Raw genomic sequence first — 13,755 nt, forward strand, 5'->3', positions numbered from 1 at the left:
AAAAAACAAAAACACAGGAAATAATAATGAAGACATTCTTATTAAAAAATAGGATTGATGGTTCAATAAACTTATTTTAATGTTCACAAATGTCATTCACGCCTTCACTGGAGTTCATTCATTCACCTTATTTTATTGAACATCTACTGTGTGCCAGACATAGCAGGATCCAGGTGCTTGGTTCGCATTAAATAACTTTGTCAAACAGCCATTCAATGCTGGTTATTAACACTCTCAACGAACTGCACTCTATAAACTGCTTTAATTTCTTAATAAAACAAGCAACTTATAAATAGAGAGAAAAGGTTTCTTCTTACTAACCCAAGGGGTCGACGCCTGGAGGTTTTCCAGGTACAGGCCTCAATCCAGGAGTGGAATTACTGCCTGGGGTGGGTGCATCGGTTCGTGGAGTAGGGGTATTGGACTTTGAAACAGGAGTAGTAGATTTTTCATTCTAGCAAGAGGTGCAACAAGATACATTGGCAATGAGAACAGAGTTTTTATAATGATGTTTAAAAACTGGTGTTTTACATTCTAAAAAGTAAAGAGAAAAAATCAAAAAGGTTCTTCAACTTGGGCCTTTATTTTCATTAACTAAGAAGAGTTAAAAAAAGAGTTCCCTGGGACCACAAAAACCAATGTTCAAGAGAACACACAATGAAGCTGAATTAAGACTAGAATAGACCATTTCCAGGAAACTGGTTAGCATCAGAGGGAGGCAGACAAATCATGCATTCTGACTATAGCCACCACTTGCTGGTGGCTTTAAGACTGAGCAGTTTGAGTTGGGCTTCTGGTGGATTGTTCAAGTCATGAGGGACTTCCTGGTTAACAGATCCCATTAGAAAAGATCCAAGCCTGAATTACCATACAGATCAACACAGAGGAGCTGCCATTACGGAAAGGCCGAAAGGCCAAGAGAAAACAGAGAAAAACATAATCTAGCTCTCTGTAAGATATAACCCCCTAATATGCAGAAAAACTGACAAATTTTCTTTCCTTCAGCTGTGAATTCAAAGGTTATTTAAAACTGAATTTGTTTTTTTTTGTTGTTGTTGTTAATGCTATGTTACAAGGAAGTAACTGGTGAGGGAAAAGAAAGACACACCACACAAAAATGCAATTAACTACCTAGCCAAAGAAAAAGGGGTTATAGGGAGATTATCCTGACTTGCCAGCAGTTTCATTCTGAATTTGTGATTTGTGGTGTAAGTCAAGGTACATTTTTGTAAATGACAGATTACTTTTTAGATAGAAAGAGAAAATTATTGCAGTCATATATAGCTTGGTAATTCAAACAAAGCTAGCAACAAAATCATATCCAAGCCAAAAACTAAATTTACCATAAACCACAAGTGGCAAAACTATCTCTGTAACCCCAGTGTGTACTTCTTCATCTTCACTAAGATGCGCTTCACTCCATTTCCCCACCTCCCTCCTCTAGCCTTGCAAAAAGGCTCACAAAACAGACATCCATCACTGACAAGTCAGTAAACCCATCTGTTCCAAAAATACTTTTGCCAATTAAACTTGAATGCTGAACATATACTTATATTTGGAAGCAGAAGTCCTATAGAAAAATGTAAAAAGTACAAAATTAAAAAATTAGTCAAACCCAACCATCCTGAAGCAGACAACCCTAAGAAAAATGATGAAGAACTGCTTACAAGGCTGAGTTCTTTGGATTTGGAGGAAGGAGTACTGCTGGAGGACGCAATTGAAGCTGGGCTGATTGGGGCGTCTTTCTTGAGCAGGCGTGTCTTGTCCAGGCCATTCTCTCTCGGGGAATGTGCTGGGCTCCCTCGAGGGGAAGACGGATCCTACAAAGGAACATCTCAGGTATTAATGCAGCACAGTACATTCACAATGCTGGAGTACTTGGGTGTGGACGTTTCTAGCCAAGAGTATTTAAAAGCTTAGATAATCTTAAGACTCACCAAATCACTGAGGAAAATATTCGGTATTGAGGTCAAAGAAAATACAAGTTTATAGTATTTATTTAAAACAAAAATCAAAACCCTAAAATTTTGCAAGTCACTTGTCAATGAGATCTGTAGGCTGACTAACAAGAGGTCTGGTGTGCGTTCATGGTGGCAGTAACACACACTTGCACATCACAGAAAAGAATCGCAATAACGAAAAGTATCAGTAACATATAAAAATCAGTAATACATAAATTTTCCATGTAAATGTAAAGTGGGTCCTATTAGAAATTAAGAAAACATTGTGGATACTAATTGTTAGGACACTAGTCATTGTTAGAGCTGGGTAAGAACAGGAAGTGAGCCGTAAACATACCTCATTGGAAACGTCAACCACCAAGTTGTCATCACTCTTCTCACCATCGCTGTCCTGCATTGACAATTGACAAGTATTATCTCCTCCCCAAGGGGAAAAAAAAAAAGCAAAAGCCGCCAGACTTATCCTAGGTAAGTCCGGACTGATTGGTCATGTCTGATAAAAATGAACTGCACCGAACAGTGCTAAACATTCTACAATGTGCTATGTTCTTTAAACCTCATGCTGAAAGTTCTGAAGTAGGTAATATAATGATTCCACTTCACAGTTTGAAAAACTCAAACTTACGTGGCTTCCTTGCTACAACAGAGTATCAGCAGAAAACTGGCATGCCCACAGTGAACCTGCCTACACATGGGTGTGATTTGTACTGTGTTTTTTTTTAAATACTGGATAAGTAGCCATGATTTTTAAATTGAGAGTTTTCACATGGAAATCCTAATTTTCAGCCCATTTTCCGCCCCTGAGGCCTGCAGTCTCGCTGGGCACCATCACAGGAAGCAGAGCAGGGCCTGCCTGCCTCCATGCCAGTGCCACCCGGTTTGTTCCCTTTACTCTGTGTGTAAAGGATCAGTCACTGAAGAAAAATGAGCGCCAACCCATGCCAGGGACATCCTGGATGTCTCTGCAAGTCATATTTCACAGACTTTCTATATCCCTCAGTAAATCTAAACAGTAAGAGGCTTTCTATGATTTTATATTTTTTCTTAACATTTCTAGCCGACCACAAAAAATTCAGCCACCTTGAAATAGATGGAGGGAAACAAATATAGCTATAGAAGTAATACAAGTGTTCCATTAGTTATCAAATAAAGCATTCTGTTCTCACTGACATACACTCACCTGCACCCACATAGGACTTTGGGCTAGACAATTAAGACAAAGCTATGACTGCAATACACTTTTTTTTCCCCCACTTAGGATGCTGTTATTCTGTATTCTAGTTTTGGCTGATAATAGTCAAAGGGTAAAATGGCTGCTGATAAAAAGCAAGGTAAATGGGCCTCCCCAAAGCAAAGGTGAATGAACCTACATAACGAGCTGCAATTTCCTTTTCTTCAGTTTTCTGCTTTTTGCTATCAGAGGAATAGTCGGTGGAGTTTCTGTGCTTCTCGGCACCTCGGAAACTGGCTGACGGGGACACGGAAGAGCTCTGAAAGGAGAAAAAGAAGTGGGACTGAGAAATGGCCAGCCATTTAACAGTGTGAGTTTTTAATTATTTGAGACTTTATCTCCTTTCTGTCCATTAGCGTACACTTGCAAAGCTGTTAAGGAGACAGGAGAGCAGGTAAAAAGGAAGGAGAACAGAGGGATAGAGAGAATAACAAGCAGAAAAAGAAAAGGGGAAAGGAGCAGGAAAAAAGCAAAGAACAAGACAGAGAAGCAGAGACGAGACGGGTGAACAGAGGAATAAAAAGGGAAGCAGAGAATAGTGTAAACTCAAAGGACGGAATGGGTTTGGTCTAACGAAGATGTTTATATTATACCGTTGAAGCAGCTTTAAAAAATTGAGAAAGAAAGCAGATACAAGAGAAAAAAGGAAGGAAGAAAAGGCAGGCATCTTTCTTTGAAGTTGGCTGATTAACAGGAAGCCAGTATTTTAAGCCTCTGCAGAGAAACTGTGAATAATTTAGAGTCCAGCTTGAGAGATAATTAGTAGTTCTTCAATGAAAAAAGGAGAAATACTCTTGAGGAATTTAAGGATCCCAAAATGATGACTGTATACACAATGGTCATATGTACAGAATTTTGTTTTGTCCCACACCTTAAGGGCATGGAAGATGCAGTGACAGGTTAAAGCAAACAAAACGAAAAAAATACCTGCAAAAATGCACTTTATTCCTTTATGATTCCTAGAGTTATCATGAGTCTGCTCCTTTTTATCTCTGGAAACCCAGGGATCCCATTAGGCCCAGGGAATGGAGAAAGGTGGTCCCTACGTCTTGGGATCACAGCCAGGGGTGTATGAGCTCAAGCCACCTCTGTCCTCTCTGCTCTTCCAAAGAGCTCTCAACCTGAGGAGCTCTATACACAGGAAACAAATACTGGTGACAAGATCTGAAGCAGAGAATGAGTCTGTCTGCCATTAAGCCAGGTGGTGACTGGGCATATGCAGATGCTATGAGAGCTTAAAACTATAGATGAAGAAGTAAGAAAGCACTGAGGAAAAGTGAAACTAACCATAAGAACTGGCTAGTGACTCAGTTCCAGAACGGCCAAACAGATGCTCAATATAAAGGTCAGGTAGAAGAGAGGGAGCAGGGCTGAGTGCAGCGCTAACCTGCTCAGGGTGGACTGTAAAGGCCCGAGGAACCAAGTTCCTCAGCAGGGCTCAGGACAAAACTCAAAGTGCTAAATTACGCCAGCCTGGGGTAGGAAAGGACTGATCTTGGCAGGCAAAAGAATATTGGAGATAAGAAAAAAAAGTCCTAGGAAGGCCAAAGAATCACCACAGAATATCCTTGCCTGGCATCCAAATCAATTTGGAAAACTCTTCAGTAAAGGTCTTCTCTAAAATTAACTCTTTGTATTTTATTTGTTAGTCTGTTAGTAGTAATTAATATTTATAAAGATACACAAATTACTAAGGGCCCTTTAATTAACTATGGGAAGCAGTGTAACAGCCAGAACTTTGGGCTCTATATTCTGTTTTACTTCCATTACACCATGATGCCATATTCTCTTTTGCAGCTAAACTTTCAAAATACGTTGTCGTTAAAGGATAACCAATAAACTTTTTTCACACCTGGGTCAGCAAAGCTACCAAGAGGTTACCCTCTAGTGGTCAGCTGTAGTGTGGCAACTCCCCCATCAACTCCAAAGACAGGGATACAGGGTGTAAGTTTGGAGAAGGAAGATGAGAATGACCAGTGAGTGCATTCCCACCGACAGGGCTGGATATTCCTAAACCCTTCCTTCCTGTACCAGAACCTTTCAAGGTTTTATATGAACACCCTAGGTGTATGCACCGAACCCAGTACCTAACCCTATTCAGACATTCACCCTTAAGCTTAGTGGCAGAAAAGATGGCAGGCACTAGTTAGTAAAGCTGGAGACTGAATATTAGAAGCCAAACAATTCCTTTCTTTACTCAATAAATTCAACTTAAAAAAGTGGACTGCTTCTTGACTTTCATATGCCTTTACTAGGCTCCAATCCTCGTTCCCAGGCCGTAAGACTTGGCTCAATGCTTATGCTTTGCTTTTACACCATGACCCAATGAAATCAGGCTTTTATGACCATTACTCCACTGAAATCATGCACGCAAACAACATCTGTGAGCTACCATATTTAGTGCCAGAGCCCCATATCTAGTTTCTGCCCTCTCCAGTCTATCCTCCACATTTTTGGGATTCATATTTCTTAAACAGATATTCAACAAATTGAATCCCTAAAAAAACCACAAATGGTTTCCCACCATCCAGATTTCTGAGTGTGGCTATTTTCTCAGGCCCTTCACTCATGGCCCAACCCAGGGTCCTGGCCTTGTCTCGGTACTAGGAGCTTGTTGCTGTTCCCCAGTGCTCTGTGTTTTATGTTTTATCTGTAGACTTTTTTTCCTGGCTCAAGAGAATGCCCATTCCTCAGTGTCTTCCTTTTAAAGCCTCATTCTTAAGAAACAGCTCTAACATCACTTTTCAAAGCTCCTTCAGACACTGTCAGGCAGAATTAATCACTCATTCCTCTTTATTCCCTAACATTTTGTTCACCCAATGAGGAGAGCACTCACAATTTATAGCTGTTTCCAAGGCCACTTCCCACTTCAGGCCGTAGGATCCTGGGGGCAGGGGAACCCAACCCAGTGAGCAGCACAGAATTGCCCGGGAATGTTTTTGAACATAAATGATGAAACATCACCTCTGTACTCCTTAATCTTAATTCAAAATTCCTGTGATATATTCCCCAGAGGGCCTCTAGAACGAACACTTTCATGGTAAACCATTCGCTAGAGTAAGATCTGAGTGGTGGTGCCCCTGGGAACCGGCAATATGGAAGCACTGCCCCTCTTCGCCTTTGCTCCCTAACCTACTTCTTGATGACTTCACCTACTAATTTGATATTTTACAACAACAACAACAAAAGTACATGTGTATGATTAAAATCTATCTGAGCCTTCTGATTCTGATATACTTTACTGAACTTATTTCCACCCTGCCCAAAAGGAAAAACTGATTTGTAAATAGTGGTGAAATACTTTCCTAAAATTCATATTAAATGTTAATGCTTACTTAGATTTTCATGCTCATTTATCGGCACACATGTACAAATTGCTTTACTTATTTATTTTTTACACTGGTTGTTTCAGGCTCCGTGGGCAGCATTTTATTTGTGAATTTTACTATAGATCAGAGTTACATGTTAGCATTTCCTGGTAGAAGATAAAGAAGTTAATTATCACTAGCATTTAAAGGTTAAACTGAACAATGGGCACTGGGGCAATAAGCAATGTTTTAATAACATAATTGCTCTGGAATCAAATTGGACTTGGCGCAGGCGGTCATCACAAATCTTGTAAGTCTACCATTCTGCCGCTCAAAGACTACCTAGATCTTTGGCTTAGCATGTGAACAGGTGGGATTGATTGAATACTGCTGAAGACAAAGTCACGCTTTTAAAAAAAAAAAAAAAGCTTATTTTTATTTCTTTATTGTTATTTTATTATTTTTTTCAAAAGACTTAATTTTTTTAGAGAGGGGGAAGGGAAGGAGGAAGGGAAAGAGAAACATCGATGTGCAAGAGAAACACTGATGGGTTCCCTCTCCCATGCCCCCAACATGGGACCTGGCCTGTAAGCCGGCCATGTGCCCTAACCAGGAATCAAACCAACCACCTTTCTGTCTGTGGGACGATGTTCAACCCACTGAGCCACACCAGTCAGGGCTCTTTATTGTTATTTTAAAAGCTGAGCTAGGTTAGATGTTTCCTTAGCTTACTACATAAGAAATTTACTGGAGCTGCATCATGATTCTGAATAAATCTGTAAATCTAAAAACATAAACATAAATCTTTTCTTATTACAGTTTTGATCATGTAAATATGTTACCAAATCTGTTATGAACAGAAAGTCAGTGGCCAATCCAAAGAGGACAAAATACCTTGCATGTAGATATTTAGTAGAAAGCTCTGAAAAATAAAATCATCACACAGAACTAAAAAAAAACCAACAAAACTCTGTACTTTTAAAAAGTAAACATTTCTATGGGAATATTAAAAAGAACAAGGTAGATGTTTAATGAAGGAAAAAGAGGAGGGAAACAAGGAGAAGTCAAGGAAAAAATAAAAAATTATATGTCTTATTATATGGAAAATACTAACTGCTTTGGTATTAAAGATAAGCTTTAAAGACAGTTATTTCTAGCTTTACAAATCATTTATCTCAAAGTGAGAACAATTCTAGATCCTGGTTTGAAATCCAACCTAGACTTTCCTAAGGCTATCTGACCAAGGCAGCTGGAAAACTGGTACCTCCAGCAGCCTAAAAAGATGTTCTCGCCCCGCCCCTTCACCTCTTCTCCTCTGCCACCTCAAGATCAAAGATGACCATGTATGAGAAAGTTCTATAAAGTATTACTCCTAGAAGAGGTGGTGGTGTTATAATTAGCTAATTTTAATAACAGACAGCATAAACTTTACTAGCAGGCAAGAGCACCTCTCTGAGTCAGACTGCCTGGGTTCGAATCTAGTCTTTCATTTAATAGGTCTGTAGCCTTGGGGATGCTGCTCAGTCCCAGCCAGTTTGTGGTCAATAACAGCCCACTCATTCCCTCAACTGGGTTGCTTTGAAGACTTAGTGAAAGAATCCACATAAGACACAAGGCACAGTCCCTGGCAGGCGAGTGAACCCCTCTACAACAGCAGCTCAGCACTATGCCTGTGTACTGCACTGTATTTACTACAGAGCTCCTGCAGATCTTCTCTTTTAAGCCTCACATGAGGACTGTTCTAGGCATTTGTGTAGCACTACCCTTCAGCATAGATACTCAAATGGTCCATAACGATGGGGTTTCAATCAGCTGCTATTAACCAAAACACATCTCCTTTCAGCAATCACTATAAGGTTTTGGTTCAACATTGGAGGTAGGACTATAAATACCATCTCCACATTGGACTTTCTAATTTGATTTCAAATGCATGCCAAGCTAATTCTGCTTTCCCATTGCATAGGTGCAGTGCTCAGACATCCTTGATCACTGACAAGATTCCAGCCAGAAAGAATATGCTAAAGGACAAGTGGACAACCATGATCAAGAACTCTAAACTCATTTGTCACCATTTGTTTGCTCATCAGCTATGGCTTTCAAACACCCCATCTACTTGGCACCAAAAAGTAAATCTGTTTTCAAAGAGAGAAAGAGGATAATGATGGGGCAGAAGGCACCACAAAAATCTGGCTAGGGTGACTTCAAGTCCTGGCATGTCCCCGCTTTACACCTGTTGTCCAGACCTCTCCTTCCTCTCAAAACCAGCCCACACAGGTTAGAAGATCAATTATACTGCTACTCCACCTGCAGTGCATTCAGTACAGGAATTAGTTTGGAGCAGGAAAAATTCAGGGCGAGTTTTGTTTATGGTAGTGGGGGTGGGGAGGGTGGAGAAGACAGGGTCAAGAGCGCTGTATACCCTTTCTTGATGCTGTAACTAAAGTCCTCAATTATCATTTTCTCTGCAAAAGATCAGTAACTAGAACAGAAATGAATATTGGTGACTTTCTTGAATTCAGAAAGGCCAAGGTACTGCTGGATATCAGCAGGGACTCGGCCCACTCCACCTAAGCAAGAAGGGCCTCCAAGAGAAGCCCTATAACTGCAAGTCATCCAGAGTCAACTACGGTCACTAGTCCTCAAAGTATTTAGGTTACGAAATACTTACAAATTCTGAAGTAAAAGGGAGTATCATGAATAAACTCATGTACACCAAACTGGTAAGTACCACATCTCAGTGCATAGCTGATTGTGATTTTATCACACAATATCACGTAATAGGTTTATATATTTGTTTATGGAGTTATTTTTTAACTGATAAAATATTTTAAAGTTTATTATCTCATTTATAAGGAAATAACCAGGAGAGATGAAAAATCCTCAACTGGGAAAAATTAAAGAACTTTAATGTAAATGGCTTAAATGCTCCAACCAGAAAACATAGGGTAGCTGAATGGATAAGAAAACAAGACCCATATATAGGGTCTGGCAGAAGTAATACTTACTTGAGTGTGGTTGGTAGGGTAGTAATATGAGTGTAATAATGTACCGATTTAATTTGAACATTTCACCTACAACGTCATATGGTATGCTTGAGTGTGACATTGCTATGTTACAGAATTACATGCTTATGACTTTGTAATAAAAAAGGGGTGTTATTTGTGCCAGACCTTGTATATGCTGCCTCCAAGAGACCCGTCTCAGATGTAAAGATATACACAGACTAAAAGTAAAGGGATGGAAAAAGATATTTCATGTAAATGGAAAAGGAGAAAACACTGGGGTAGTAGTGCTTATATTCAAGAAAGTAAGATTTTAAAACAAAGGCTAGAGTAAGAGACAAAGAAGGACACTACATAATGATAAAGGGAACAATCCAACAAGAGGATATAACCCTAGTTAACACTTACTCTGACCCAACACAGGAGAACCTAAATATGTGAAGCAAATCTTGAGTCACATAAAGGGAGAGATGGACAGAAATACAGTCACATAGTTGGGGATTTTAACACCCCATTGACTTCAATGGATAGATCTTCCAGACAGAAAATCAACAAGGAGACAGCACCCTTAAACAAATGACACGCTAGATCAAATGGATTTAATTGATAGCTTCAGAGCACTGCATCTCAAAGTAGCAGAATATACATACTTCTCAAGTGCACATGAAACGTTTTCTAGGATAGACCACATGTTAGGACACAAAACAAGTCTCAATAAATTTAAGAACACTGAGTCATTATCAAGCATCTTCTCTGAACCACAATGCTATGAAACTAGAAATCAATCACAAGAAGAACACTGAAAAACATGCAAAGACATGGGAGCTAAATAACATGTTATTAAATAATGAATGGGTCAACAAAGAGATCAAAGAAGAAATCAAAGTATACCTTGAAACAAGTGAAAATAAGGACACAATGATCCAAAATCTGTGGACCACTGGGAAAACAATTCTAAGAGGGAAAGTTACACCATTACACAGGCCTTTCTCAAAAAACAAGAAAAAGCTCAAATGAATGATCTAACATCACACTTAAAGGAACTTGAAAAAGAACAACAAAGCCCAAAGTGAGTAGAAGAAAATATAAAGATCAAAGAGAAATAAATGAAATAGTCTTTTTAAATAGTTAAAAAACTATTTAAAAGATCAATAAAAATCCAAGAACTGGTTCTCTGAAAAGATGAACAAGATTGACAAACCTTTAACCAGACTCATCATGAGAAAGAGAAATGACCCAAATAAATAAAATCAGAAAACAAAAGAGGAGAAATAACAACGGACACCAAAGAAACACAAAAGATTGTAAGAAAATATTATGAACAACTATATGCCAAAAAATTGGACAACCTGGACAAAATGGATAAATTCCTAGAAACACACAATCTTCCAAAAATAAATCAGGAAGACTCAGAGAATCTGAACAGACAGATTACACTTAATGAAACTGAAGCAGCAATCGGAAAACTCCCAACAAACAAAAGCCCTGGACCCAGAGGCTTCACAGATGACTCTCACAAACATTCCAAGAACACCTCTCCTTCTCAAACTACTTCATAAAAGAAGGAGGAAGGCTCCCAACCTCATTTTATGAGGCCAGCATTACCCTATTTCCAAAACCTGATAAAGACACTACACAAAGGAAATTATAGGCCAACATCCTTGACGAACATAGATACTAAAACCCTCAACAAAATATTAGCAAACCAAATCCAGCAATACATCAAAAAGATTACACACCATGATGAAATGGGATTTATCCCTGGGATGAAAGGTTGGTACAATATCTGCAAATCAATTATTGTGATACACCACATAAACAAAATGAAGGATAGTTATATGATCATATCAATAGATGCAGAAAGAGCTTTTGACAAATTCTAGCACACACTAAAGGAAAAAAAAAAAAAACCTCTCAGCAAAGTGGGAGTAGGAGGAACGTACCTAAACATAAAGGCCATATATGACAAACCCACTGCCAGCATCATAATCAATGGGAAAAAACTACAAGCGTTCCCCTTAACACCAGGAATAGGAAAGGGATGTGTGCTTTAACCACTTATTCAACAAAGTACTGGAAGTCCTAGCCACAGCAATCAGACAAGAAGAAGAAATAAAAGGCATTTAAATTGGAAAGGAAGAAATAAAACTGTCTTTACTTGCAGATGACATGATACTTTACATAAAAACCCTACATATTCCACCAAGAAACTAGTAGAACGGATAAATGAATTCAGTAAAATAGCAGGATACAAAATTAATATCCAGAGAACAGTCATACTTTTATGTGCCAATAATGAACAGAAAGAGAAATGAAGAAAACAATCCCATTCACAATTGCTACAAAAATAATAAAACACCTAGAAATAAACCTAACCAAGGATGTAAATGACCTGTACTCAGAAAATTATTAGACACTTAAGAAAGAAACAGAAAATACAAATTAAGAGGAAGCACATTCTGTGTTCATGGTTGGGAAGAATTAACATCATTAAAATGTCCATATTACCCACAGCAATCTATAGCTTCAATGCAATTCCTATCAAGATTCCAATCACTTATTTCACGGAACTAGAACAAATACTTAAAAAATGTATATAAAACTGCAAAAGGTCACACATAGCAACAGAGATCTTGGGAAAAAAGAACAAAGATGGAGGAATCACACTACCTAATATCAAACTATACTGTAAGGCCATAGTAATCAAAACAGCATGGTACTGCTGGCATAAAACCAGACACACAGATCAATGGAACAGCACAGGGAGCCCGGAAATAAACCCACACTTTTATAGTCAATTAATATTCAGCAGAGGAAGCAAGCATGTGCAATGGGCTAAAGGCAGTTTATTCAATAAATGGCATTGGGGAAATTGGACAGATACATGCAGAAAAATGAAACTAGGCTACCGTCTTACACCACACACCAGAACAAATTTAAAATGGACCAAAGACTTAAATGTTAGAGTTGAAACCATAAAAGTCCTAGAAAAAAACACAGGCAGCAATATCTTGGATACTGCTCATAGAAATTTTTTATAGGATATATGTCCCCAGGCAAGGGAAACAAAAGAAAAAGAAACAATCGCTAATATATGGAAGCAGCAGAAGTGTCCATCAACAGATGAGTGTATAAAATAACTATGGTATATTTACACAATGGAATACTACTCAACTGTAAAAAAGAAAATTTTACCCTTTGTCAAAGTATTAATGGACCTGGAAAACATTATGCTAAGTGAAACAAGCCAGTCAGACAAAGACAAATACCGTATGATTTCACTCTTATGTGGACTCTAATGAACAAATAAGGAAAATGGGGACAGACTCATAGACGAAAAGCAGAATGACAGCTAGTTGTGGGAGGGTGGAGGGGTTGAGCAAAAAGGAAAAATGACTCATGGACATGGACAACAGAGTGGTGATTGGAGGGGAGCAGGGGGCACAAGGGTTCTAAATGGTAATGGAAAAAATGTAATAAACATTCAATGAAAAAATTACTAGGTCAAAATTCACATGTCTCACATACTTCCTCATTAACACATGCAAATGTATGTAAATTAGCCTAAAATTAATAACATGCTAATGGGGAAATACCTGAATATGTTAGGACTCTTAGCCCGTCTCTGGTGTCAGGTTACTGCTCATCACAACGACTTTTTAAAATAACCTATTTAATTAAGGAAGCCATTAAAAACAATCTGTGTATAACCCTCATAGAACTCACTGTTTTCCAATTAACATAAGTTAAAATTCACCTTCAAAAATGACTGGGTCTTTCTGAAGACCTGCCCTTGTTAAAACAAGATTTCACAGAATCTCTATATAAGGTAATGAGTCTGTTCTTAATCATTGTTTCAACTTCTATAACATTTTATGAACATGTTCTTTAAAATGTTCTATTGTTTTTGTGTTTCAGCTTCTATCCTGGTAAGAGAAACTTGGTTTAAGATACATTTCTTTTGCAGGTAATCAAAGTTCTATGAAACCAGACAGGCAGTATCCACAATGGGTCATACTATGGATACCTGAGTTAGAGAGCCCTGGGTTCAGGACCAGGCTGTACCATTTGCTGTATGACAATGGATAAGTTAATGTACCTCTCCGAGCTTCCATTTCCCCAGTAGGTAAAGCAAGGATAATAGGAGTACTTCCTTGGAAGTTTGCTGCAAGGATTACAGGAGTGCACACAGGTTGTGAAGCACAGCACCTAGCATGAGCTATTGCTCATGTGAAAACCACCACACAATCTTA

The 13,755-nt window shown here is 38.6% G+C and overlaps 1 protein-coding gene across 6 annotated transcripts in view; it reads right to left on the minus strand.

The window, feature by feature from the left end:
- LOC129078242 (transducin-like enhancer protein 4) overlaps positions 1-13,755 on the minus strand; it is a 142,277-nt gene that overhangs the window by 17,095 nt on the left and 111,427 nt on the right. For all 6 annotated transcript variants that reach the window (XM_054582999.1, XM_054582996.1, XM_054582995.1 and 3 more), the window contains 4 exons: positions 3,332-3,451; positions 2,299-2,352; positions 1,668-1,820; positions 322-454 (listed from right to left, as the gene is read on the minus strand). In XM_054582999.1, coding sequence (XP_054438974.1) covers positions 322-454; positions 1,668-1,820; positions 2,299-2,352; positions 3,332-3,451 — 460 coding nt within the window. The remainder of the gene's footprint in view (positions 1-321; positions 455-1,667; positions 1,821-2,298; positions 2,353-3,331; positions 3,452-13,755) is intronic.

Source organism: Pteronotus mesoamericanus, unplaced genomic scaffold (assembly GCF_021234165.1).
Source record: "Pteronotus mesoamericanus isolate MK-2021 breed Mesoamerican mustached bat unplaced genomic scaffold, CSHL_Meso_final contig_73, whole genome shotgun sequence".
Lineage (NCBI taxonomy): Eukaryota > Metazoa > Chordata > Mammalia > Chiroptera > Mormoopidae > Pteronotus > Pteronotus mesoamericanus.